We start from the raw sequence: 27058 nt of genomic DNA, 5'->3' as shown, positions 1-27058 counted from the left end.
AGGATTTCCACTCCTCCTCCAACAGCTTGCTGTTTATTTGAGGCACTGATAACAATCATTTATTGCACTTGGAGAACATTTTGTCAGAGTAAAAGTCCTATTAATAGGCTGGTGTGATTTCTTCACCTCCAATTTCTGTCCACTCCATTCAGTTCAGAAAATTTAGTGTTCTCGATTGCATGCTTTGTAACAGAACACAAGATACAAAAAACGGAGAAGTTCTTGCAGGGGAAAACAAGACGAGAAAGGGTGGCGAGAAAGAGCAGATTACCAGCTACTGGCAAAGGCCATTAAATAAAACAAGAGGGATCCCGAAAGCAGCACCCAGTAATCTGTACCTTCAACAGAAAGAAGTAAAATGCAAAAACAGGGCAGGAGTCATTAGCGTCCTCTCCCGCTGGTGTCAGGACAGCAGCCTGTGGCTAAGGCAGGTCAGGCAACGCTGGGAGAGAGGAGAGGTAGTCACATCTTGTTTGGACGCCACTCCGGGGACCAACTAATAGTTGGGGACTCTCTTGCTACAGGAGACATGGAGAACTTGATTGCAGTGAGGCTGTCAGGTAATACGTAACGCCAGGAAGAGGCAGGGACAGAGCTGAGGCCCTTTGAGCAAGCCCTCGGGTTTGATGTCACTGCCAGCTCTCCCCTTTGGGTCCTTCTGATCCTGATCCAGCTCTTTTCACGAAGGACACGGTGCGACTCAACAGGGTCAGTGTCTGCTTTTCCCTGGGGAAGTAGGCATCACTGCTGGTAGCACCTTGTGTCTGCTGTGCTCCCAAGTGCACAGAGCTTGCAGCCATCACAAACACCTCAGCCAGCTCCTGGCTGCAAGCAGAAACAGCAGAAAGCCCTTGCAGGGCCTGGAGTTCAAGGAAGGTGGTAGGTGGGCTGTAGCAGCCAGGACTACCTTGCCCTTCCAGGCACCTGAAGCTGCACCTGGGTCCTAGCATGGATGTTTGTGTATATTAGAGGGTGCCCTTTGGTGCAGACTTCACAAAGGCAATGGCAGCCAACTCCTTGCAGAATTCCTCGAGCACGATCACCCCTTCCAGCAGCATTTGGTGGCTGATCCTGCATGCAAGGAAAGAATGTTTACCCTCCATGTCAACTTGTCTTACAGTTATGATACTATTTGGCACTTAGAAAGCACTTCATGCACACACTTTTAGCTCCCATTACAAAACTGTAGCACAGTAGGTCAGAATTTTCACCCTCCTATAATCAATGGATATAGTGACACTGGACCTGGGCTGTAGGAACTTCCTGGTTCACAGCTCCCTTCCTGCTCCAGTGATGCTCACCCTGTCATCCAAAGGAGGGAGTGGCTTTGTCCTCATCTCCAGTGGAACTAGGTGCAATTGTTAGAACAGGGTGAAGGGGAGGGGATAAAGCCAGTCACTTCACCAGATTGTAAAGATGAAGGGAGGGGGAAAGTAAAAACAATCAAGAGAAATGCTTGGAATTCATCTGAGGTAGGGCAACAAACAAATGTATAGTCAAAATACAGGAAGCAGAAAAGCTGTGCTGTCTGATGTGGCACCTGCTGTCAGATCAAGAGGAATCTTGGTCTAGTGAAAATATCCAGTTGCCACTCCCTGTTTATCTTCCAAAGTCTACATGACATGCAGAGGTACAAGGATGGCACTGAAACAGGCTGAGTGAGTCCTCCCAAGCTGATTAAGGAAAGCCAGCCACAATGCTGAGACGAGGCCATGTGAGGCCCCACAGGACACCAGCTCTGCAGTGGGCTCGACAGACAGAGGCAGGCCAAAGAGCTAGGTATGCAGGGGCAAGAAGGAACTGAAGCAGTGAGGAACAGGAAGCAGGCCTCTCCAAACCTTTCCCTTCCTCCAATTAGCACAACACTCACTGCTGTTCTTCAGAGACCAGGCCCATCAAACGTTTCCGAACCAGCAGCAAATTGACTGGGAAGTCTGGTACCCTTTGGATTCTCTGCATCAGGTCTCCAATCACCTAGAAGGAAGGACAGGAGGGAAAGAAGCATGGAGTCAGAAGTCACGGGAGGAGCAAAGACAGGCCAGCCTCCGTTTACAGGACACAGGTGCCTGCTTTAGGACCCCGACAAGAGCCCTGGAGCTATGCGGGGCTCCCAGCCCACTCTCCTCCCCATGCAGTTTGATTTTATCCTGTCCCTACTAAGGTAGGACTTTACCCGGATCAGCACAGAGAAGAGGGTCCTACAGCCTGGGGCCAGGGGCAGGTAGGGGTCCAGGAGGTACTCGTGCAGGTGAGGGTGTGGAAACAGGGCCAAGCGGGACAGTACTGATGTCACTTGCAGGTTCACACCATAGGGCTATAAAGGAAGAACAACACCAGAGACAGGAGAGAACAGAGTTGTTTGGCTTCATTCATAACTCCCTGTTTGGAACAACTAACCTTAGTGGGTGGGGCAGGGGAAAGGAGAGAAATCACATGTTTGGCCAACCGCCCACTCTGCAATGTCAGATATTTAGCTATAGTATTCATATGAAAATGCACTCAGTGTCATTGTTCCAAAGCCAGGCACATTTGTAGGACTCCTACTTAGGGTGGGAAGAATGGGGATGGGCTTTGTGAGGGGCCCGCCCACCTTCTCTTCTTTGAAGCTGGCTGCCCAGATGGGAGACGTACATGTTGCTCTGAGCCAAATCACTGGCAACACAGGCAGAGTTCCAGACCGTTTTCTCCCTTACCTGATCCAGGATCTGTGCCAGTCGGTCAAACAACACCTTGAGGAAGTGGCCTTCATAAAAGCAGTGCCCTGCAGTGCAGCTTTCCAGGGGCCGAGAAGTCTGGGGCCAGTTCCAGTTGGACGTGTTAGCGCGACATTCCCAAAACTGATGGAACAGAAAGGAATCTAATCGCATTCTGGCAGCCAGAGAAGAAAAAAGAGGCACGTGATTTGGAAATGGCCCTTTAATTGGTTGAAAGTCTAAAGAGCTATGCGAGGCTCTGTGGAAGCCCACCAAGGAAAATACATGGGTGCCTTGGCAAAAGGATGGGTAATAATGACAGGTCGTGGTAGGGGAAGTCAGGGAAGCAGCAACTCACTATCCCACTGGCATCATGGACGTAGGTGTCATATCCCCCCTCCTCCAGGTAGGCAGAGGTCTTTGCTTCGCTAGGAACCAGGCAAAGGAAACTGAAAAGGAGAGCAGCCAATCAGCTTCTCAGACTCAATGTTCTGGAATGAGCATGCAGAACACACAAGGACTCCTTCCACATTAGCCATTTCCTCTAGAATGGACACCATTAATTAATTCATTTAAACAACCAAATACCACTGTCATCACCTCCGCCCCCCATTTAAAGACAAGTTTGTGTATCTCTGAACATAGCCTCAATGTCAGCCTGCCTAATGTCAGCGGGTAAAGCAGCAGTGAGGCAGGAGTAACAGCACATGATGGCTGGTGGCGTAGGTGGGATGCCCCATGTTTCTACATTGCTTGCCCTTCCACGTTCCCGTTGTATTGTTACTGCTGCAGCCTGCTAACATGATTCCTTGTCAATGGTTCATGTTTTGCACAAGCAAATTAATAAAACACGGTTTTTTATTAGTTGCTTTTTTACGGTCTTCAGTCAGAAAAGTCTCCTGGTGGCCGTGTTTTAAAATAGCTCCTGCTTCTTCCAACTGCTGTTTCTTTGGTCGTGTTTTTCTTTGCAACCCTAATGATCTCACTGTTGACTTATGATAGAAAGCTATTTAGTGTTCTCAGAAAGAAGATTGCAAACCAATAAGAAACCTCTGCCTGGTCACTAAAAATAAATAAGTGCAGCAGTGAACTGGCAGTAAAACTTGTTTGAAACCTTGATTGAGTCAATGATGGAGCTGCCATGGCTACAAAGCTGTGACTTGTTGTCAGCTATAGGCCATTTAATTAATGTTGTTTTAAAGCACAGACTGGGAGACCTTTTGTTGCTGCAATCAAATTACAGTTCCTTATGAAAGTACCAGTTGAAAAGGAAAGAATCAAATGGAATTTATTTTTGAATAAACATATTTAGGATTGCACAAGCCAAATCCAGCTGAGTTATGTTCTTATGATCTTGGAAGCAGGGATGGGTATTGTGAATTATTATGAGAATGAAGGCCTATATGTAGTGCTGTGAGGAGTCAGTTTTAAAATTCAGATTTCAGTGGACAGAAGTGCCGTGCCCCCCCCTCCCCCCCAGTGCTGAAAGGCCCTTAGGTGGAAAAGATCCAGATCATACTCAAAGCTAAATGCAGAGTGCCTCTGCCCAGACAGAAAGTCAGCCGGCTGGGTGAGTGCTGGGGGAGGTGCAAGCCACTCCCCCTTTTCAGAAATGACACCCTCAGGAAACATGATGCCAAAATATCACTCCCATGCGACTTCTTAGTGTCTTATGTGAATTTGCACTAAATGTGCACAGAATTGTCAAGTGCTCAACTAATACTGAGGATCAGTCAAATGCAGCTTCCCTGCCAAACGCCAAAACAGCATCCACCCAGCCAGGAGTGAATACACTTTGAGAGCTTTGCCTTCTATATTTATCACCTTGACAACTTGGCATTCCAGCTCCTTTTCTCTGTTGCTTCAGACTAACATGGTTATCCACCTGGATCCAACTTCTTGCTTGTACATCACTGAGTGCTTTGGTCACCCACTCTGTGTTTCTGCCAAGTCTGTGCAAAAATCTCCATGCCAAGCTATATGATCCTTCATTGCCAGAGCTGTGAGCTCTGAAAGGACACCTGAGCTGGGTGTGGCTAAGGAGCTCTTTCCCCCCTGCATCTTCCCTTCTCAAATACCTGCTGACAACCTCCTTCACATCCATCTTCCCCTCAGGTTGGACAGGCGGCTTTGGAGCAGGAGCAGCTGGCTTTCTAGAAGCGTGGAAACCCACAGTCGAGAATCCATCTACGAAATAGGGATCCTCTTCCAGTTCTCCACTGGAATAGGGAACAAGCATCAAGATGGCAGCTCTAGCTCTGCCCACCCCCTTTCTCACTCTTTCCATTTCCAAACATACTTACAGCCCATCCTCATAGGTCTCTGGCTCACGGCTGCAGCATTCTTCCTGCCCAGATGGGCTTCGCAGGATGTAGGTGCGCTCCTCCAGGTTGCGCAACACTAGATTCTGTAGGATGCGTGGATCGGGAAGCCGAAGCAGCTCCTCAAAGAACCTTAAGGTGACTGTGCTGATCTGGAGAAAGGCAGGAAAGTGACAGAAGCTCCAAACTGATCCTGCTTAGGACTACAAACGGCAGTGTCACCTCCCCCCAAATAGAGAAGAGCTGGGTCAGCTGCAGGAGCAGAAGATCGTGCAGGTTATGACAAAGGAGCTCACAGCCTTCATTCCAAGCAGGGAAACCCTTCCAGTGAGCATCTCAAAACTATCCCTTGGAGGCCCTCACAGCTGCAACCAGCCTGCAGCAAGTCATAAAGTTGGTGCAGGACGAGGCCCCCTCCTAAGACACAGCTTGCTGGCTTCCAGCTCACCCTGCAGTTTGATTTGGGCTCATAAGAGCACAAGAAGAGCCTTGCTCATTCTGACCAATGGCCCATCTAGTCCAGCATCCTGTCTCATAAAGAGATACTGGGGTTGTCAAATTCAGTCCCAGATTTCTTCTCAAGCCCTATGAATTCCCATTCTTATCTAGATTTGCTGCTGACCAAGGTACGCAATCTTTTTAGTGATTAAAGAATATCTGTCCCCAGCAAGGCGGTGGATGAAACTGCAAACTGAGGAAGCACCAGAGGACCGCTGGAGAAACAGCTGAGCCATGGCTTAATCCTGGGCTCATCCCAGTGAGTGCCCTGAATGCCAGGAAGCAGAACAGCCTCAGGGCTTGTGTGCATGCCTTCATCCAAAAGATTCCTGCTCACCTCATCAGACAGATGGTTGCAGCGCTCAATCAGCTGGGAGCATAAAGAAGGGTGCTGGTGGTGGTCAGGGTCCTCAAGAACTTCAGGGTCCATTCCATCCCCCAGCAGGAATATCACCAGTTCCTGGCGGAGGGCAGGAGCATGGATCTGTCTCACCAGGCATGTCAGAATGGCTGTCGAGATGAGAATGCCACGTTCCGACCTGCCAGGAAAGCCCAAGCAGAATGAGCGGAGCAAGGGGAGCAGTTCTAGGCTGCAAATTCAGAAGGCCCCTGGGCTCTCCCAGCAAAGCAATTGCTCCACCTCCCCTTTACCCAATGAGTCCAGACTTACATTTGCAGGAGCTGAGGCTGAAGACGTCCCACGAAGAGCCTCTGAGACACTGCCTCTGCTACAGGATGGGCAACGGTCTGGGGGAGGGGGGAGTGTAAAATTATGTCACAACTCTGCCATTCTGTCCCCCTCACCAATTCCATGGGCTTTCAGAGAGTCAGCTAGCAGGCCAAGGCCATGCAAGTGTATGCAGGTGCAATGAGGTGGCTGTAAGTTTCTTACCGGAGAGGCCCCTTTTACAAGGCAATCACAGAAGTCCAGCCAGGCAAAGAAAGCCTCTAGTTCTGGTTGTCCTAGAAAGGAGTTCTCACCCTTCAACCTGTAAGGAAATCCAAAAACTCACTAACTGCTCTCAAGACAGAGGCACTGTACTGTCAAGGAACAACATGCTCCCCCCCCTTTTGGAACCTAAGAACCTCATGGGCAGAGAGTCTGATCTCAGAAACGGCCAAAGCTAGCCAGATAGAGCCCTCTTTTTAATGGCTTCAGACTTGTTGCTTATCATGTCCACTCACAAGAAGGAAATCCTCTTTTCTACATTGATCCTGGGGTAAAGCTGGCAGGGAGCACAGGCTGATTCCTGCATAACCCAGAGCTAGGCTCTGTTCATGAACAATTGTTCCCCTGGCAAATTCCTAGCACCAGCATATCATTATCTGCAACCGCTGCTGTTGCATCTGCTAGGGAATCTGTTTACCCTACTCCCCACTGCAGCTTCTGAGATGCCTTCCAGTCCAACTGTAATGCATGTAAACTGCATTACAGTAATTCAGTCTAGATCAGTGGTCCCGAACTCCCGGTCAGGTGACTGGTCCCGGTCTGTGGATCAACCCCCAGTCAGGAGACCGGTCCCGGTCCGTAGATCAGTTGGTACCGGGCCGTGCCTCCTCCTCCCCAGCTGCTGCCTTGGAGGCTGCCCCGCCACGCTGCTGCCGGCTCACCTTTGGTGCTCTCCAGTGGCCGCCATGGCTGGGGCTCCCCCTCTGCATGGTACTGCGCAGCTGCTGCTGGCAGCACCCCCCAGCAAGCAGCTGGAAGTCAGAGGCGCCGGCGGGAAAGCAAGTGGAGCAGAGGCTCAGGCGAGGGTGACGTCCCTCAGCAAAAGACTACCCCCCCCTCTCGGGCCTCAGTAAAATTGTCAAGCGTTGACCAGTTTCCGGTGATAAAAAGGTTGGGGTCTAGATGTTACAGAAGCATGAATTGGTGTGGCTGGATCAAAGATGGAAAAAATGCACTCAGTGTCTGCTTTCATATATACACAGACACACAATGCTGCTCTTTCTTCTCAGATATTGATCCATTTGTCTCCTACAGAATGTCACTCTTTGCTTCAGCAGCGAAGAAAATACAGACCAGAGTTTCATTTAAATAGAGCAATGCTTGGGAGGTGAAACCAACATACTACCTGTGTTCTGTTTACTCAAATGAGGGTCTCTTGATTTCTGGAGTACGCAACATTAGCGCCTTAGATCTCTTACAGTATACCACCAAACCCAAGTTTGCTCCTTGGAAAAGATCAAACCAACAACCCAGGACCTCTTTGCTTGCCCATGGCACAGAGTCTAGGATTCCTTGCTGGGACCATAGGTGGTTCCATTTGTGGAACTATCCCAGTATAACCCAGAGAACTTCATACCTCCAGTTGACTGGCTGAAGCATTGCAAGATTAGCAGGGTCGATATAAGCAGGGATGGCATCATATAAGGTGCAGAGATAGTCAGCCACCAGTGGGCACAGCATGCTGTCTTGCGCCAGGGCCAGAGTAGCTGTCGGATGGTCAATACTGGTAAGGAGCATCAGATTCTCGTGAGCTTTTACAGAAATCTTCTTCTTCTACATGGGATAAAAAAAATGATACCTCTCCAGCCTCATCCTCTCTGGAATCCCTCTCCTTTCAGCTGTGATGCTGGGGAGGGCAAGGCAAGAGAAAGGGAGAATGGCTAGCAGGAGGCTGTGCTCCCAACATGTTTTCCCCCCTCCCATGCTAAATATCCATACCTTGCTCTTGCATAAACTGATCAGAGAGGTCACCAAGTTTGATGTAGGGGAGGTCAGTTCCACGTACGGCACCCCACAGGGAACTTCTTCTGGGCACAGTCTCCTGTCCTCCTCTGCAGAAGCTAACTTCTTGCTCAAAGGGCCTGTTGCTTCCTGCGATTGGAAGAGCTGGTCCACGCTCTGTCCATTTGCCACATGCTTCCCCTTGTGCTTGCTCTTGAAAATGCGAGAGAGGAGGAGAGATGCAGATCTTTTCACTATCTGGATTTATTTTCAGAAATAACCTGTAACTACAGGTCAAAAAGCTGTAGCTCACATGGGGCTCCTCAACAGACCAGTCTGTTTATATGAGCTAGATATCTGAGGACTTTCCAATCGTCCTTGGCACTTTGATTCTTAGCCTATCTACTGTAAGAGCCAACAAATGCTGGGAGAAAAAGTTTGCCTGACTCTATCCCCAAAGAAAAAGAAATACAGTTTTAACAGCTGTGCTTCCTCCAGTTTTGTGGCTCCGCCTAGAGTAAACAAGGCCAAACCAGAAAGGCAGCAGTGTGGCATTGCCCTTACTGGCAACCTGCTGCTTGTCACCGGAGCCATTAACTTGGCTGGTGGGAGAAGAAAGAGTCAGGGAGAAGCTCAGTGGGTTCACCAGGCCACAAGACAGCTGCAACTTCTGCCTCAGCCCCAGCATCATCACCTTCTGAAGTACAGTAGGAGCCACAGAGATCCAACAGTCCCTCACCTCAAGAACGTAGGGGAGCAAGGCAGGCTCCTGTCTGATCTTGGCACACAAAACAGCAACAAGCTGCAGCATTTCATTTTCAAGCTCTGGGCCCAGTTGGAGGAGTTTCTGCAGGAGGACATTGAGGTAATCAGCAGTGGCACCAAGAAGCAACTGGGCAGAGACACCCAAAGGAACGCTAGGTCAGGGGCCCACTCACAAGCCACTGAGAGTCACATGTGCAATTAGGAGAAGCAGGAAACTCACCTGGACAGGTCGGTACACACTCAGGTAATGGAGCAAGGGACACTGCATTTGTCCCAGCAGATGACTGAAGAAAAGGAGCACCTGAGATCTCATGCCCGGAGGATACTAGGGGCCAAAAGTGGAATGTAAGGGGAATGGTGTATCTCACCCGTTTAATATCTTTTGTGCAAACATCATGTAATATTCTTTATTCATTGGATTTATAACATGTAACTTGGCTTCAAGAAACCCTCAAGGTGGCTTGCAACAAAGTAAGACAATAGTACAACTATGACTACAAATAGATCATCTCAAACGAACAATCGGAAAAAAACACAGCATATCGGCAACCAATAAAACTATCTTTCTGCGGAAATTAAAGCATGTTACCGATTTCTTCAAAGTAAACATAGACTGCCCTGCCAAGCTTATTTTAGGAGTTTCGTACTGAAGGCACCACTATCAAAAGGCATGTTTAGGGCTAGAGCTTCTATTAATTTCCCAAGTGGTCTCATGCAACTGCCATATATAAGGATGAGGAAGAGAAAGAAAGAGAGTAGCAAGGGAGGAAGGGCCACTGAGTTGCAGGTAGACAAGACAGGCCAATAGGAAAGGCAGCCATTCAAAAACCACAGACCAGGGAAATGTTACTGCATAATTATGTTACCATTTATAAATCAAACCATGTTTCCCAAGAAACAAGTACCATGGATCCCAGTGGGAATCGCTTTCACACAGAACAGAGCAGAAGTTACACCTCATTGCAATCTGTCTCCAGCTGTAGGACTTCTGGATCAGCCTACTTTACTAAAAAAGATTACAACAGTTGCTAAACTGCAACATAAGCTACAAACATTGATGTAGCTTTAAGGAGCCATAGGACCACTGAAAGATCTACACTTTTGCAAAGTGAAAAATTACATAGTCTCTAAGGTGGGAAGCAAAGTAAAGGTGGCACCAATTATCATGATCCATATCAAAAGACAAACTGAGATATTAGGCAAAATGGGATGGATGTTTATTACAAGAAAGGCAGCATGATTCAGCTCTGATTCAAGAATTCCCTAAGTCACTTATCAGTTTGGCCACAATCTGACTGGAAGACCTTAAGAAAACTATACTCCTGCTGTCCCCCACCAATAAGGATAGTAATACTGATACTGATCTGCCACAATAATGACCATGTGATATATTACTAAAATAATTTATACAAACACTTTAAAGGGAATCCCGAACAAATCTGTACCTCAGCTTTCCCCAGAGTACTGAGAGTCTCCAACGTTTTGTGCTGAAGCAAATACTCCAAGCAGGGTCCTGTCTCCCCTGAAGGCTGTTGCTTTTCCTCGTACACCAGGATGTCCAACATCTGTTTTAAATGCCAGGGGATGTCTGTCTCCTTTGCTGGCTTGTTTTCATCTGGAAAGAAGACCAATATCCATCAAACACACATATGTCATCTTTCATAGTACATGGAATCTCATCCACTCCTCCCTGAAGTCACCAAGCAAATCTCCCTGGAGAAGTCAGCTGCAAAGCAGGTGCACCAACACCTCAAAAGACTCTCTGAAGTGAGTGAAATTCATCCATGCAATCTGCAGAGACTTCCTTGGTGGTCTCCCTTTCCAAGTATTGACCCTGATTAGCTTCTGTGATCTGATGACAATGAGCTTTACCATGCCACCTTCCTTCCCCTTTATACCTTGTCTGATCCAAATTTCATGTCATGGCTGCTATGAGGTCAACAGTACAGATGCTTGACACCAAATCCAGGACCACATTAGCAAGTTGAGTAGGAAATCTATTACACAGCAGGCTGGGCAGTATACCAACAGAATTCCCTGTTTATTCTGATTGTGTCCCACCAGGCACAGGCGCTTGAACCTAATGCTCTGTTGGCCAGGACACACAGCAAGCAAGACAGCATTTTCTCCAAATGTTTGTCTGATGCAGAACCAAAACCCCAAGTAGGCACAACTTGAAAAGTTTAAAGTAAAGGTAAAGGTATCCCCTGTGCAAGCACCAGGTCATATCTGACCCTTGGGGTGATGCCCTCTAGCGTTTTCATGGCAGACTCAATACGGGGTGGTTTGCCAGTGCCTTCCCCAGTCATTACTGTTTACCGCCCAGCAAGCTGGGTACTCATTTTACCGACCTCGGAAGGATGGAAGGCTGAGTCAACCTTGAGCCGGCTGCTGGGATCGAACTCCCAGCCTCATGGGCAGACAGCTTCAGACAGCATGTCGGTGCCTTACCACTCTGAGCCACAAGAGGCTCTTTTGAAAAGTTTAGCTGCCTGCTTAATTCCAAACCTGGTCATTTCCCAACAAAACAATGTATCTATTGAATAATATGAACTAGGCCGAAAGCCCATTGCACCCTGGGATGCAACGGGTACTAGCGGCAGGAGCTCATGACAGCTGTGCCTTCGCCCTACCTGGCTGTGCCATGGGCAATGGTCCTGGAAGCTGGCTGGGCTGCCGCGCAAGGCTAGGGAGTGTCTGGCCGTGAGGCTGCGAGCGCGCTTCGCAGCTGGCTTCTGGGGGCGGGCGCTCGAGGGGCTTTGTTGGGTGCGCCCAGATTAGCTCATGCAGCTGGAAGTGGTGTCTGGACACCCGGACATGTCCCAGACACCGCTTCTCCCATAGTGGCTCTGCTGAAATATCAGAGCCACTAATGGTTAAAGATCAACGCTTCTCACACTTTACTTTTGAAATCACAACAGAGTGGCTGATTGAAAAAAGTGTTGTTCAAATCAGCGTAGTGTAAAAAAAGATCTAGACATGCTACCCAAGATGCAGTTGGGACCCATCTGTGCTTTAAGCCATTTCCGGTAAAAAGTGCCTGAAACCAGTTTTGACATATGTGCCAGTGGCAACTTCTAATAGGAGACAAGGACCCACCCACCGTTATAGATGATACTGTAACCCCTGGATTGGGACTGGATCGGTGTAAATTTATCTGCTTTTGAAAACCTGTTTGCAAACTTTGTCAGAACCACTTTAATTTGCTGCTTATTTTCAAAATGAGTTTTGCAGTAAGCTTCTTAAGACCAATGAACACAGGAGGAAAAGAGCCTCAGTTCCAGTACAGCCCACTTTGCTCAGTTACCCTCTGGATACAGTTTCAGGAGCCTTTTAGTCCTCAGGGGAGAGTTTGGGTTTTTTGCTGTCAACTCACAGCAAGTCTATGGTGAACCCCTGGGATTTTCGGGGCAACAGATATTTGGAGATGGTTTGCCATTGCCATCACAACCCTAGTATGCCATGGAGGTCTCTCATCCAAATAATAGCCAGGGACGACTCTGCTTAGCTTTCAACATCTAACGAGATCTTGTCCTTGCAGCCAGGCATAATCACCTCGATCATCAGGATACATAACCGGAGGATTCTGCATCTACCTACCAGTAGTTTCCAGATAGTAGTGGGTGAGGCCCTTCCAGTGTTCCGTGAAGGCTGCCAAGAGATCTATGTCGGGCTCGTCCTGCAGGGGAAAGCCTGGGTAAGGAGGGAAGGGGCACCTCGGGTCACCCTCCTTTTAGTGAGCTACGAAGGTCAGGATCCCCCGTGGGTGGGCCCCGGCCTCACCCTCACCGCCCCCCCACCCCTCGACCCTTCCAGGCTACCCCCTCCCCAACCCCCCCTGCGGGGTCCCCATGCCACACCGTCGCCACTGCTCGCTGCAGGAGGGCGCCCAGGCGACCGAGCAGGGCCATGGCTGCACGGCTGGCGAGCTGCCGGGGGGTCGGGCGGCGGTGGCGGCCCTGTTCCGCCCCCCAGCAGGCGGTGCCTGCCAGCCTGCTTCGTCGGCCTGCTGGGGGGAGTGGCCGAGTGACGTAGACAAAGCGAGCTAACCTGCGGGAGGGAAACCAAAGACCGCCGCTTCTGATACGGCCGCTGCCCAGTCTCTCACGCATGTCAGAACCGCAACCCAATGAGAAGGGAGATACGAGCCAATGTCCCGCCTCCCCCGCCGTCCCGACGAGAAGCCATCGCCGAGGTGACCGAAGCTTGGTGTATATGTGACGTCATCTTTCCGCGACGCGAGGTCACGCCAAGAGAGGAGGCCCTTCGGCAGTCAAAGGCGCGGGCGAAGGAGGCGGAGGTGGCGCCTGTTTTTTCGCCGTCGGTCGTCATGTCCTTGGGGCCGGCACTCCGCGGAGTTCGCAGCCGCCCCGGGCTTAGTGCTCTGAGAGCGGTGAGGAGAGGGCCTCGGAGTGGGTGTCTCTGTGTGTGTGTGTCTGATTGGGCTTCAGGTAACTCGGCCCTTGGGCAGCCGGGCGCCCTGTTTGCCCGTCCTGAGCCTGTACCGCTTCCCCGCCGTAGGGCACGGCTGGGCTTGCCACCTCAGGCAGGGGCCTGGAGTGCTCCCGGAATTTTACTGCTAACCAGACTACAGAGATCTGTTGTCCTGGAGGAAATGGAAGCATCCCCCCTCCCCCCCACGAGCTCACTTCCCAAGCTTCATCCTTCTCGGGCACCGCTTTCAAATTTCCCAAGAACTTCCAGAGATGGGGGTCGTAATCGAAGGCAGGGAAGGGCCCGTGCAAGCCAATGAAGAGTGCCCAAGTTCCAGTCCAGAGAATGAAGCTGCTCTGTGGCACATGGAAGTGCCTCAGAACTGTACTTGCACTGGTGCAAACTAAAACCCGTGGATGTTAAAAACAAAAGGGGTGAGCGAGGGGGTAAAAGCGCTTTTCAGGATGTGGTGTTAAGATTCCATCATTTGCATCCTTTAAGATGCGTCTCTGATTTTGGGCACAGGGTGTGATTGTCTAATAAGCTAAGTATGCTTCATTTTGTGGGTTGCAAAAAAAGGGATTTCCCCCCTTTTCAGGTGTGTCTCCTCCCCCCTCTTCTGTTAATTTTACCATTCAGCCTGATAAAGAGCTTTGAAAGACTAAAAATATTGCATACTGTGTTATGAATCTATTGTTTTTGGAGCTGAATTTTATTGCCCCCTCTGCTTTTTTTGTGCGCCCTGGTTCTCCTTTTGGCTGTTGTGGAGTCCTGATTTATAAATGAAAATTTGCCCATCCTGGATCAGTTTTTCTTGCCAGTTTCTTTAGTATGTGTATAGGTGATTTTTTGAACCTTGTTGTGGAAGAGCATTAAAGGGGTGGTACACTTATATTGAATTGGTCTGGGTTTGTTTCTTCCTAGGCAAAGCTTCATGTTACTTCTAATTGGAACCTGGAGTATGGCTGGCTGGCCTTTGTGTTGGGAGAGCGAACGACTAAGAAGTTCAATGAATTCAGCAAAGTTTTCACAGTGGATGGCAACTTGCGCAGTGGCAAGGGGAAACTGGCACAGCAGATAGCAGAAAAACTAAGCACGTATCTTCTTATAATGCTCATAATCTCTGAGTAGTAATAATTGAGTGTTAGATACTTGGGGCTAGGTGTGAATGTCTAAGATCTCATGATTTCAACCTAAAATAGGCTGGCAACAGAGTAAATGGTGCAATTTCTGTGCTTGTATTATTTTGGCATTTCTTAAGAACACTGCTATTGCTGGTCCTTTGTTAAAAATGCTTAAATTGTCATATTTTAGTATATATATAATATTTTTTTTGTATTTTGGGTCTGGGTTTAACTGGTTCATCAAAATAGTGCTCACTGTCAATACCATTTGTCCAGCTTGTATAATAGCATGTTTATTATGTTCATCCTTTTATCCAGAAAAGCACAGGTCAGAAAGATTTCTGCTCCTAAAGAAGAGTTTCTTCTTGGGTTATTTCTGTCTGAGAATTTCAGTTTAAACTGAATATCTGAAAAAGGCATCCAATATAGAAATTTTGTAGTTAAAAAAAAATTGTCCCTGATTCTTATTGAGGTTTAAGATTTTCTCTTGTTTCTTCTCCTGGGTCACTTGCTTAGGTTGTGGTGTTAGCTTGAACTTGATAGTAGTTGGTTCTCCATCTTGGATTTGCTATGCAGCAATTGTTGCTTGCAGATCATTGGGATTTAATGATGTCAGTTTAATTTTTGGGATGAAAACCCTTTGGAGGCTGATTTTGATTACTTTGAAGACTTGGCTTGACAAGGCAAAGTAGGAAGTTCACAATTTTAGCAAATTATTAAATGTTAATAAATCATGAGTGGTTAACAATTTGAATTTGCATAAACTTTCTTATGAATACAAAATTTCTGAAGAAAGAATACTTCCTTTTTAGATGAAGCATAAATCTTATGAGCATTATCTTGGAAGAGGCATTTCTCCTTTGTGTAAGAATAAGAATGCTTCTTCTAAGAAGGCAACAACAGCTAGTTTGTAAGCAATTCTGTTAAAATAATTAGTGTTTTAAAACAATCTGATGCCTAATGAATCATGGTGATCTTAAACTGACCAAACTATTTAATCAATCTAATTGCTCAATTAACTGTTGCAGCCTTAGTCTTATATAGATGAGGCAGTCTGTTTCTTCACCATTGAAACTAAACCTTTGATTGATTCTTTCTAGATATGCGATACTTCCCAGAAGCAGACGTTCATTATTTAGACAGAGTCACAGGTGATGGATCAATTCTGGATTCAAAGTTCAGCGGAAATTGTAGCCTGGAGACGTTTTACAATGATCCTAAACATCCAAATGGAAATTCATACCGCCTTCAATTCTGGTTGTACGCAAACCGCCTTCTGCAATATGGTGATGCACTGGAACACCTTCTTGCTACAGGTAAGTTCTCTTTCTGAACTAATTTTGTTAATGGAAGTTGGACTGCTATTTAGGGAAAACAAATATAGCAAAAATAAAACCATGACAGATGATCTTAGCTTCTCAGTAGGCTTCCAGGAGCAGCTCTCAAAATATAGGTACATTTGTAAGTTTCGTTTCTAGGATATGCTGTTTAAAATACTTTTGCATATAGTTTATTTTTTTTAGTGTAGTGTAGTTGTACACAATATTACACTGCAGATAACTAACATACATTAGGCAGCTTCATTGTAACTGTTTCTCTAAATATGATATGCAAGTATTGTTCATGTGAGGCTTTGTATTTATTTCTAGGGCAAGGAGTAGTGCTGGAACGCTCACCCTACAGTGACTTTGTATTCTTGGATGCAATGTTTAAGCAAGGCTACATTCTCAAAAGATGTAAGTAATTTCTTTTTTTACAAGAAACGTAGCTGCTCATGAGAATGTGATTCTTTGATAAAAACGGAAGAATTCATGGGGGTAGAATGATGCAGTGATGAGCATTCAACTCAGATCCATGCTTAGATAATGAAGCTTATTTTGTGATGCTAGACTTTGTAGACAGTAAGTGATTGGTCCATCTCACAAGTTATTTTTAAAAAGGGGAAGATGGGATTCTTATATCTATGGACACAAATCTGAGCTTGAAGGAAGGCTGGGAATATATATGTGAAGAATGGGAGAGTTTGGCATCTGTTCCCAATGTATACGCGTGTAAACTCCCCTTATAGATTATTTTCATTCCTCTTATATCAGTATTTAATCATTCAACTGATGTATTTGCTGTTTGTCTGTGTCAGTGTCCAGTCTAGCCATCTGATTACATTTTTTTCTTTGCAATACGAGCCAGAGGCATCGTTTTATCTGTCTTCTGTCCATATCATGGGATGTATGGCACTAGAATTTTGCCAGTGATTTCTTCTAGACTGTTAATGCCACCAATGGAACTCAAGCAGAAGAAAATGTTGGTGGTTGGCTAATCTATTGGGATCTCAGAATTGATGCCGTTAAGTCAGTGAAGCACCTGATCAGCACAGAACTGACTTTATGGTTTATGTATTTATTATTGGATTGTTATTTATACCACCCTACTCCCATAAGGGCTTGGGGTGGTTTACAACATTGATTGATATACATAAAATAATTAGCTTATAAATTAAATTAAAATTAAATATTATTAAAATAACAAACTCACCATTAAAGTTCTGACTCTTCCCCCCCCTATCTGCTTCCAGTGGCTGCTTGTTGTTGATTCTACCTGGCCTATGGCACCGTAACTTTCTCTTCCACGGATAAAAATATTCACTTGCATGTGTCTGGGTTTCTTTTGTTACAGGTGTGGATCACTATGAACAGATCAAGCACCTGAGCATTTGTGAGGTCTTGCCTCCTCACCTGGTCATTTATATTGATGTCCCTGTCCCAGAAGTGATGAAGAGGATTGAAGCGAATGGAAAGGTAAGCCAAGGGATAAACATGGACAATTATTATCCTTGTAGAAAGGAGGTGCTGCGTGGCAGAACTGTAGAACTCTAATTTATTTGCAAACACTTTATTTCTTCAAGGTGAGTGACTCCAGTTGTTCTGAAAGAGGTAAGTTAAATTTCAGCAGAGAATTGATTTCCCCCCAGATATTTTGGATATTTGTGTATTTATTTCACTAGCCCAGATCTATTGATGAGCCTTTCTGGAAGCCAGAGCTAGCAGGAAAACCAGCCTTATGTATCTCCTATGGTGACAAGGCACATGGTGCTGTGTGTTTCCAGGGGGAGATGCTTTCTTTGCAAAATTTGGAAGTGACCAAGACATCATTATGTGAGAGCCATTTTGGTGTAGTGGTTAGGAGTGCGGACTTCTAATCTGGCATGCCGGGTTCGATTCTGCACTCCCCCACATGCAACCAGCTGGGTGACCTTGGGCTCGCCACGGCACTGATAAAACTGTTCTGACCGGGCAGTGATATCAGGGCTCTCTCAGCCTCACCCACCTCACAGGGTGTCTGTTGTGGGGAGAGGAATGGGAAGGCGACTGTAAGCCGCTTTGAGCCTCCTTCGGGTAGGGAAAAGCGGCATATAAGAACCAACTCTTCTTCTTCTTCTTCTTCTGAGAACACAGTGCTGAAGTTTGGCGGTCAAAAAGATGTGCAGTGTTTGAAGGTAGAAAAGGCCGTCAAAGAATTGAGGCTTTTGAACTCTGGTGCTGGAGAAGACTCTTGCGAGTCCTAGAGGAGATCAGCCCTGACTGCTCCTTAGAAGACCAGATCCTGAAGATGAAACTCACTTTGGCCACCTCATGAGAAGGAAGGACTCCCTAGAGAAGAGTCTAATGTTGGGAGCGATTGAGGGCAAAAGAAGAAGGGGACGACAAAGAATGAGGTGGCTGGATGGAGTCTCTGAAGCAGTCAGTGCAAGCTTAAATGGACTCCGGGGAATGGTAGAGAACAGGAAGGCCTGGAGGATCATTGTCCATGGGGTCACAATGGGTCAGACACGACTTCACAACTAACAACAACAAGAGTCTCAAAGTGGCCTGGGGCAGAGTCACCCAGCAGGTTAATTTGGAGGAATGGAGATTTAAACACAGTTCTTCATATTAGAGTCTGCTGCTCTTAACCACTACACCATTCTGGCTCTCACATAATGATGTGTGAACATGGATTGCCACAATCAACCTCCAAGGGCTATCAACAAACTTATAGTTGCAGCACAAGGATGCACTTTCTGAAATCATCCTGTCTTGTGCAGCTAATGAAAAACTTGTTCCAGTGATGTGGGGGGGTTATTCCAAAACAACAATAGTTGCCACAGATAGCACTTCTGCAGTTTGTGGCAGTGTAGGTTTTCAGAGACTTTGTTTCATTCCATCCTGCCGTTATGGGAGAAAAAATTGTTAGTTCTTCTACTACCAGAAAGACCTGGCATATGAAGCTCAACATTCCTATGGAGTGACCACCCACTTAATCAGGGGACCCCGCTTCTATTTATTTTATTTTATTACATTTATACACCGCCCTCCCCTGTGACTCAGGGTGGTTTTCATTGCAACTTTTGGTGCAGTACAAGGAACATCATCATGTTGAACATATATACAGGTGATCCTACTATTGATGAGAAGAATCATTCACAGTCTAGTACTTTTTTCATTTAAATCTTGTACTCAGCCCTGTTATAGTTGAATGTGCCAGAGAAGGTTGCTTCCTGAAGGTCTTGTGATTTGTGATACAGTAACCCTTTGCCTAAAAACATCTCAATATGCAAGGTCAATATGTACTGAGAGAGAATAAATATGACGCAACTACTCTGTTTACATGGATATGCACCTGGGCAAAACACCTGTGTGAAGTGAACACAAATAGGAAGAGGATTGTTTTCTTGTTTTTCTCTCCCCTTCCCTCTTTCCTGTGGAATATGAATTCAGATATTTTTGGATGGACATTCTGTACATCTGATGGTGTGAAAGCATATGCAAGGATAAATTCTTTTAGTCCTTTAACATTCTACTGGATTCCTTTTTAATGTTGCATGGAGTGACCTTTTTTGTTCTCACTTGCATAATGGTACCTTTAAGATGCAAGTGAAGGGAGTCCTACCCAAGCAAGGCTCAAGTGTTTGCTGTGGACTTTATTGCAAAGGTTCAGTGTGTCTTTTTTTAACATAATGCTGGTAGCCAAGAACTTAATATGGTCAGAGGGCATAAGTAACTTTTTCGGAGAGTCAGTGTGAACACCTTTGTTCTCTTTTTAGCCATATGAAAAGAAGGTGTCATCTGCTTATCTTCAAAGCATTGAAGATTGTTACAAGAAATCTTTCCTGCCAGAGATCAGGTTAGTGAGTGTCAATACTGCATGAATAGAATTTTTTGCTCATTAATGATGCTCCTGGTGCTGCGTTAACTATTCTTGATGTATTTGATTGTTAATGGATGTTTAGAGATATCAGAGTGCAGCCCTCTCTCTCTTAGAAGGCTAATAAGCATTCTCTCTACTTAGAAGGCTAATAAGCATTCATCAGTCCGATTCATCAGTCCGGCAGCAAGGGACCAATCGGGAGCCGCGCTCTGCGCGGCTCCCGATTGGTCCCTTGCCGCCGGACTGACACTCGTAGGGCCCAATTGGCAGGCGCTTTGCGCCTGCCAATTGGGCCCTGCAATTGTCAATCATGAGGAAGGGGCCAATTGGCACCCTTCTTCATCACGGACAGGGCCCTCCTTAGGTGCCCTTAACCAATTATTTAATCCGCTCCGTAGGAGCGGTTTAAAGATATGTTACTTTATACAGTTGCAACATATGTTTACAAGTGCTTTAAAACTATGAAACATCCTACTTCCTTATTTGTCAAAGATTGTTTCCTTGTCAAGCGGTGGTTGTTCTCATTGATTGGCCCATCCTGTCCACACTTTTCTTGTGATCCAGGGCTCTCATTGTGATTCTGGCCTTTCTCATGCACTCCGTATGGAACATTCCCCTCTTTCCATTTTCCATTAATTATACCTTGGATCGGTCCTCCCATTCTTAGAATGCAGCCAGTCATGGCCTCCTCATGTTCTCTGTTGCTTCTCAGCAGCTTTCCTGTACATAACAGTTTTTGTTGCTGAAACAAAAGCTGTGTGACACTTCAAAGACTGGTTTATTTTGACAATTCATGGTCTAGAAGTAGCTTTACCAGATACATGATGTGTATCCTTAGTTGATGCAGGTATTTGTGTTACACACAGGTATAGAGAAAAAGTTGTAAAGGAGTGGAATCAAAACACCCTATATGATATGCAAGTTTTAGACATTTATGTCTAAAACTTACATATACCTTGGAGAGACACAGTGACCCTTCACCACAGCAGCAGTTACTGGTGACAGTGTTATTTTGCTAAACTGATTAATAGGCTTTAATGGGGGTGGTGGGTGAGATGTGCCTCAACTTTCATTCTGTTCTTGGTGTTTGGGAATACAATGAAAGGTTTTGTTTCTAACTTGGCAGTTTTATTCCTCTTTGGCTGAAGAACGGTGGCTTTAAGGTGGGGCAGGTTGGCCATTGCAGTTACTGGGGAAATTCCTGGCAGGATATTGGGAGGCCAAACTCCCAGTAGAAACTTAAGCACTGTGGGAGTTCACTTGGCAGGGCTTGTCTTAGTGATATTGGAGCCCAGAGCTGATCTAAGAGGGAGCTCCAGAATCACTCCCACCCCAGACCCAAGGAAGCGGTGTCCCTTGATGCAGAAGAAAAAGATGTTTCTTTGGTAACTTGATTTTTCACTACCTGAAGGAGTCTCGAAGGGGCTTACAATAACCATCCCTTCCTCTCCCTACAACAGACATCCTGTGAGGTGTGAAGCTGAGAGAGCTCTGAGAGAACTGACAGGCCCAAGGTCCTGCAGCTGGCTTCGTGTGGTGGAGGAGTGGGGAATCAAACCCAGTTCTCCAGATTAGAGGCTGCTGCTCTTAACCACTACACCAAACTGGCTCCCAGGCTTCCTCAGTCCCAGAAGAGTCAGGCACAAACAGCTGTTGAAAGTTGTTCCTTCGGGACCTTGCTCTCCCTTTTCTTTCCTTACCTCAGAGTGACCTTTCCAGGGCCAGTCTTGTATCCCAGTCCACACCCAGTCACTGGGTTGGGAGGCTCCTGGACAGGGGTTGGTAGTTATGGGCCTGCTGGAGGTCCCCCCACCCAGCTGATTGTCCCAGTCTTTGCCCTGGGACTGCTGCTGCTCACCGTGACTCCAGAGACTGCAAAGGGGCTGGTAGCGATGGTCCTGTAGCAGCTGATTAGGGGCTACTCAGCTCTGTTTGGTCCGGGGCTGTTTAAATTTTTAGCCTTCCCACGAAGTCGGAGTGAAAGCATCCTGGAAGGCCGAAGTGCTTTCCTCCGGGGTTCTGACGATTGCCATACTGTAAGTCAGATTTGTGTCCATGCCATCTTCTGCATAAAGATTGAGCTATGTTCCCTGTGTGGAAAAACCACAGTTAGTTCATTGAATGATTCCACTCCCCGCCTTTCATTTTAATTGCATAAAAACAGCCCAAGGGGAGCAAGTTGAGTCTCTTCCTGTTGGCTGGGCACGGTCTTACCAAGGCCTGTATGTTGGCTGCCTCTCTGTGAGGCCAATAAGGGACTGGCACATCTTGCTGCTCCAATGCAGAGGTCTCCCATGCTGTGCTTTGATACCTGCCAGTGGGCAAGGCCAGAGTCTCCCAGAGTAGGCACTGCTGTGTTCAGTAGTGATGCAAACGTGTTGGCTGCCAAGGCTGGGTTTTTTTCTAGGTCAGTAAATGTCTTGCAGACAACCTTCTTGATTCCCCCCCCCCCCCCCCCCAGTACTGGGATGGCAACAAGACCTTCTCTTGTTCTTCTTGGTTTGCCAAAATAAAATTGCTCCTCAATTATTAGTGGTTTTATTCTAGTCTTTTGTATTTGTTCAATACATTTTGAAGAATGACTTAATAATCTTACAGTGTCCTGCAGTTTACATTTGCCTTTGTGGGGTTAGGTTCGTGGGATGCTTCTGTTTTGCAATCACCTTGTCCTTCAGAAGTTCAGCTTGGGGGGGTTACCCTTGTCCTGTGGATTTATTTTCTTTTGATTCCTCAAGCACCCAGTGAAATTCCGACCTCCTCCTCTTTCCATTATGCCATCCTGTAAAGACTCTTTTCTCTAGATCCTTCTCATCTTCTATTAATAGCATTGTTCTTGTTCTCTTCTTAATAGTTGTACCACTTGACTTCCTCACTGCTTTTTTTTTTTTTAAGAATCTGACAGGGCCCATTTTCCTGTCCTGTATTCTTCAGGGGCAAGACTCTGCTCTTTAAGCCATCCTCCTTGTGACTTCTGCTGTTCCCTGTTCATCTTTTATTTAAACCGCCTTTGCTTTTATTAAATGAAGTAGTTCCTCTCTTAGCTGCGCAGCTCAGTTGCAACGTGGTTTTGTGGGTCTGAGAAAATTAATGCTCAATCTGTGAATGATTTCTAGAATCAAGAATATGTCACAGGGTCAGTCTGAGAGAGCAGATTGGCTTGGGAGAAAGGTTTCTTCACAGCATTTTAAGAATGTACAGTAGTCAATCTTGAAAGAGATAAAATATTGTATTAATGTTTGTGAGGCTGTTTTCTAGGCAAAGTAAACCATTTTGTAGTAACTGTTCCTGATGATCTTACATTTAACTTTTGTTTACTGAATCTAAGGATCTAACATTAGAATTTTTATTTCTAGTGAGACCTCTGAGGTTTTGCAGTTTACAGCCAGTGAGGCTGAAGAAGTGGATAAAGTAAGTTTTGTTTGTGTATTGTTTCTGTGTTTTAAATTTCCTGTGGCAGGAAGATTCACTTTTATTTTTTTTGCTGATTCCAAGTCCCTGTGTCCTTTGCTCTTGTGGAGATGATGCACTGTATTTCTGATAACATGGGAAACTCAAATCAAACATGTTCTCTCTTTACAGGTCATTGAAGATATTGAGGCCCTGAAGTTCAATAAGGGACCTTGGCTAGAGCAAAACGATGTCACTTTTCATCATCTGCGGAAACTGTAAGGGCCAGCTGTTTTTGCACATCTTATTTCATTCTGCATCTTGGCTACTAATGTCTAAACCATACAAAATATAAGCTTCTCCCCTGGTCCTCCAGAGGAGAGTTCACCACAGTCTTTCCTAACATATGTAGATTGCACAGCAGTGGATTCCAAGCTTTTCTGAATTTAAACCAATTTAAACATAAAAACATAAAAACCCAAGGTGCCCACTTCCTACGTACTTATGCATTGGAAGGTAGCAAGCTCAGAGAACTGCCATCTTCTGAGATGGGCAACCCATAACTGCATTCACCACAAATCCCTGAGCTTGGGTTGGGAGTCAAAAAACTGAGGCCAGAAGGAATGAAAGGGTTAAAGCAGTGGCATTCACTTTGTAGCTTGTGGAGGGCCACACTTGGGCAAAGAGCTGTATGACTACTACATGCCCTGTGCACTATCCTACCAAACAGGCCCAGTAATATTAAGACTAAATATATTATAACTTTTTTAGTTACCTGATTACTGATACTGTAGGGCTCCTTGCCCCTGTTGAACTTTAGCTGCCACTTTGTGTACCAGCTCGGAAGGGAAGGACTTCCCTCTCTGCCTTCTTGCTGTCTTCCCATCATGAGGACTAGTAGCTCTACTTCAGTCCCTGGCACAAGGGCCACTGCTCAGAATGCTCACAGCTTACCCTTCCTCGCACCTCTTTGGCGGCTGCTGATTCAAGGTGTGAGCCACCAGCCCTAGCGAGCAATGGCCTTGTCTGCTTTCCTGAAATACAGGTAAAGGTAAAAGGTAAAGGTATCCCCTGTGCAAGCACCGGATCATGTCTGACCCTTGGGGTGATGCCCTCTAGCGTTTTCATGGCAGACTCAATACGGGGTGGTTTGCCAGTGCCTTCCCCAGTCATTACCGTTTACCCCCCAGCAAGCTGGGTGCTCATTTTACCGACCTCGGAAGGATGGAAGGCTGAGTCAACCTTGAGCCGGCTGCTGGGATTGAACTCCCAGCCTCATGGGCAGAGCTTTCAGACTGCATGTCTGCTGCCTTACCACTCTGCACCACAAGAGGCTCCTGAAATACAGGTAGGAGCTTTATAAAGGGAAGTTCATTACCTCCATGCTGTGAGAACAGCATGGCTACCTGTTTCCACATAGGAAGCCTCCTTTAAGGGGAGAAGGCACTTCCCCCACAAGCTTGTTAGCAACCTTGAATCTGGGGCAGGTGCCATGTTAGGCAACAGTACTCCAAAAAGAGTCTCAAGTAGCAGGTTTGACACACAGGCACCAACACCTTAGCGCTAGTTCCAGGTGGCGATCCATTCTCCCCCTTCCGCGGTATTTGCTGCCACTTGTAATCCTTACTTAGGGGAACGGTTTCTGCTTCCCCTGCTCTCTTTCCCTCACCCCCGCTGTGTTGGGATGCAGTGGCAGAAGCTGGGTGGGAGAAGGCAGGAGGTGATATAGAAGTAAGATGTATCCCCCCTCTCCCCCTGGGACCTTATTTCAAAGTCATTTTCTGCCTAGGGTTGGTGAGCCGTGCACTTGGGGAGCAGCGGGTGCCCATGGGCTATTGTATCAAGATGCCTGGAACAGAATCCTTTGTAGAGGCTGCTTTGTGACTTCCTAGCTTTGCTTAAGGATATTAGAGCTGACGTGCTAAACACTCACGTAAGGTCAGCATATTCTGATCCAGCCCTTGCCAGTTGATGACCCCGGATAGGTAACGAGCTGAGCATGGAGGCAACAGCGCTTCTCTTGCTGTGCCCCTGGCCCACGGAGGTTTGCTGCTCCCATTCCTGCAGAAGCTCTCAGGCCTTAACACATACATTCACATGTCAGGCACTCCAGATTCCCTTCCTGCCAATAAATGGGAAAACATCAGACCTCCAGGAAGAGCTGAAGCTCAGGAGACCAGGTGAGTTGCTCAGAGGAGGCTGCCTGTAGAATTCACCTGAGAATTCTAAGTGAGGATTAAAAAGTGGCCTGGCTTTTCTATTGCTGGTGGGACTGTTTTGTGATTTGTAGTAAACCGTTGTGGAAGGGAGAGGATGTGGCACCCCCCCCCCCCAAGCACCCTTCTCTTCCAATTTTCCACCCAGTGTGTTTGAAGCTTTTGCACCATTTCTCTTGAGAAATGGGGAGTCACCAGATTTTCCTTCACCCTCCCTCAGTGTGCAGGACAAGATGGCCCTGGTCCGTCCGACGAGCGTTCCGATATTCATCCCTGAAATCACAATAGGAGGCCAGAAACTTGACAAAGTGTACTACGAATACAAGGCGGTAAGTGAACATTTCCTGATGGTGCTTCTGCCACAGGAGCCCTTGTGAGGTGCAATGGTTCTTCAGGCTTAATTTGAACATGGCTCTTGCAGGCCAAAAGTGCTTTCCCCTGGGACTTGCCACACTCAGTATGGCTGCTGTGCAAGGATCAAGTCCTGCAGGAAAGTGCTTTTGCCCTGCCAGAATCACATCTCACTTGGGTCTTAATCCAGCCACAGCAGAGGGGATTTTGCCTGTGGCTAGTCTACGATGCCCACTCTGGGTGCGCCAAGGTCTCCCCTTCTGTAAGGCCATAGGAGCCAGTTGAGCCTCTTCTTGATGGAGTTGCTGTTGTCTCATATGTCTTTATTGAGTTTTAAGTCTGCAACCAGGGCAGCCACCTATATCCTTGGGCAGTGCGTAACTACTTTAGTTTAGAAATAATACTGCGGCATTTATAAGTAAATGTTTATTGTGTGATATCAAGGCCCCTGGTCCGTAAGAACTGCATGGCAAGTCGCTCTCGATGGCTGACCGTCAGATGTGGGGTGGACTTTCTTATTTGGGGCCTTTCCTGTTCTTACGAATGCTAGATTTGAGAGAGAGGGTTGAGAGTTCTCTGCTGGTGCTCTTGTTCCACTTGCAGGACGACCACACTCGGCCTTCTCTGACAAACATCTGTCTGTCGGATTAGTTTGTCCTTGTTACCTAGACGTGTTTGGAGAGGCAGGATATTTGGAGGTCTGTGCTGACAAAAAGGCTCTTTGGCCCACTCATGGCCCACTTCCTTTCCTCCTTCTGCAGCTTCCAGGCCGCAAGTATGATGTTGGTTACAATGCTGATGTAGGAGACAAGTGGATTTGGCTGAAGTAAAACTCTGCAAACTCTGAACGAGGAGGACGGTAATGGTGAAGCTGCTCTTAACCATCCAGTTCATTCCACCCCCACAGGGTGCCTGAAGTGCAAGAAGACACCAGGGCACAGGATGGCCTTGCTGCAGAAAGTGCACCCTTCTCTCAAGGCTGCGATGAACTGTGTCTCATTACAAAGATGTAATAAAATAAAATCCTTGGCTAGGATCATTTTCCAAGTGAGCATTTTTTCTGGCTCTTTGATAGGTACAGCTAAGCTCTCCCAAAGGACTGTAGTTCAGGCCAGATCCTTCTTGGCCTCCACCAGGTTTCAACATGGCCCAACATGGATGTAAAACAGTCTGTCTTAAAGGCCAGGCAGCCAGTTCAGCGGAAGGGTTACAGTTAGCCTTTCTGTCAGCCGAATTCGCCACACAATGTCGTGGGTGTTGGGGAAGGGAAGGAGGTCGATGTGTCCATTCTCCCGAGTTGCTTTATGGCAGGGTGAAATACAAATGAACCAACCCTAAGGTAGTTCCTGCTGTGGGAAGGGGCTCGGCCACTAAGATCTGGCTCGGCTTAATTGTCATTTTGACAGACTGCAAG

The 27058-nt window shown here is 46.7% G+C and overlaps 2 protein-coding genes across 4 annotated transcripts; one reads left to right on the top strand and one right to left on the bottom strand.

Moving 5' to 3' along the window:
- Nucleotides 1-17: 17 nt before the first annotated feature.
- On the bottom strand, nt 18-12983 carry FHIP2B (FHF complex subunit HOOK interacting protein 2B). 3 transcript variants are annotated; one of them, XR_013225750.1, is made up of 18 exons: nt 12809-12953; nt 12549-12627; nt 10394-10563; nt 9169-9273; nt 8923-9030; nt 8181-8396; nt 7819-8015; nt 6405-6501; nt 6183-6259; nt 5850-6051; nt 4997-5166; nt 4772-4912; nt 3052-3142; nt 2694-2837; nt 2174-2314; nt 1871-1974; nt 1246-1348; nt 18-1071 (listed from the first exon to the last, which is right to left on the bottom strand). XR_013225750.1 is itself a non-coding variant. In XM_077304966.1 (17 exons), exons 3-17 carry the CDS (start codon nt 10511-10513, stop codon nt 966-968), a joined length of 2019 nt encoding a protein of 672 aa, XP_077161081.1. In that variant the 5' UTR covers nt 10514-10563; nt 12549-12641; nt 12809-12983; the 3' UTR covers nt 18-965. The 3 variants fall into 3 exon arrangements, 2 of the variants coding, with proteins under 2 accessions (XP_077161081.1, XP_077161080.1); XM_077304966.1 differs by lacking the exon at nt 1246-1348 and having other exon boundaries at nt 12549-12641; nt 12809-12983; XM_077304965.1 differs by lacking the exon at nt 1246-1348.
- A 79-nt stretch (nt 12984-13062) lies between these two features.
- NDUFA10 (NADH:ubiquinone oxidoreductase subunit A10) lies at nt 13063-26680 on the top strand. Its single transcript, XM_077304967.1, has 10 exons — nt 13063-13341; nt 14307-14475; nt 15607-15822; nt 16156-16242; nt 17180-17301; nt 19587-19666; nt 23044-23098; nt 23270-23355; nt 25514-25622; nt 26406-26680. The coding sequence occupies exons 1-10, from the start codon at nt 13078-13080 to the stop codon at nt 26472-26474; spliced, it is 1257 nt and encodes a 418-aa protein (XP_077161082.1). The 5' UTR covers nt 13063-13077; the 3' UTR covers nt 26475-26680.
- The last annotated feature ends 378 nt before the right edge of the window (nt 26681-27058 follow it).

The sequence above is a fragment of the Paroedura picta genome, chromosome 12 (genome assembly GCF_049243985.1).
Source record: "Paroedura picta isolate Pp20150507F chromosome 12, Ppicta_v3.0, whole genome shotgun sequence".
Lineage (NCBI taxonomy): Eukaryota > Metazoa > Chordata > Lepidosauria > Squamata > Gekkonidae > Paroedura > Paroedura picta.
This window is presented reverse-complemented; position numbering and strand designations above follow the sequence as displayed.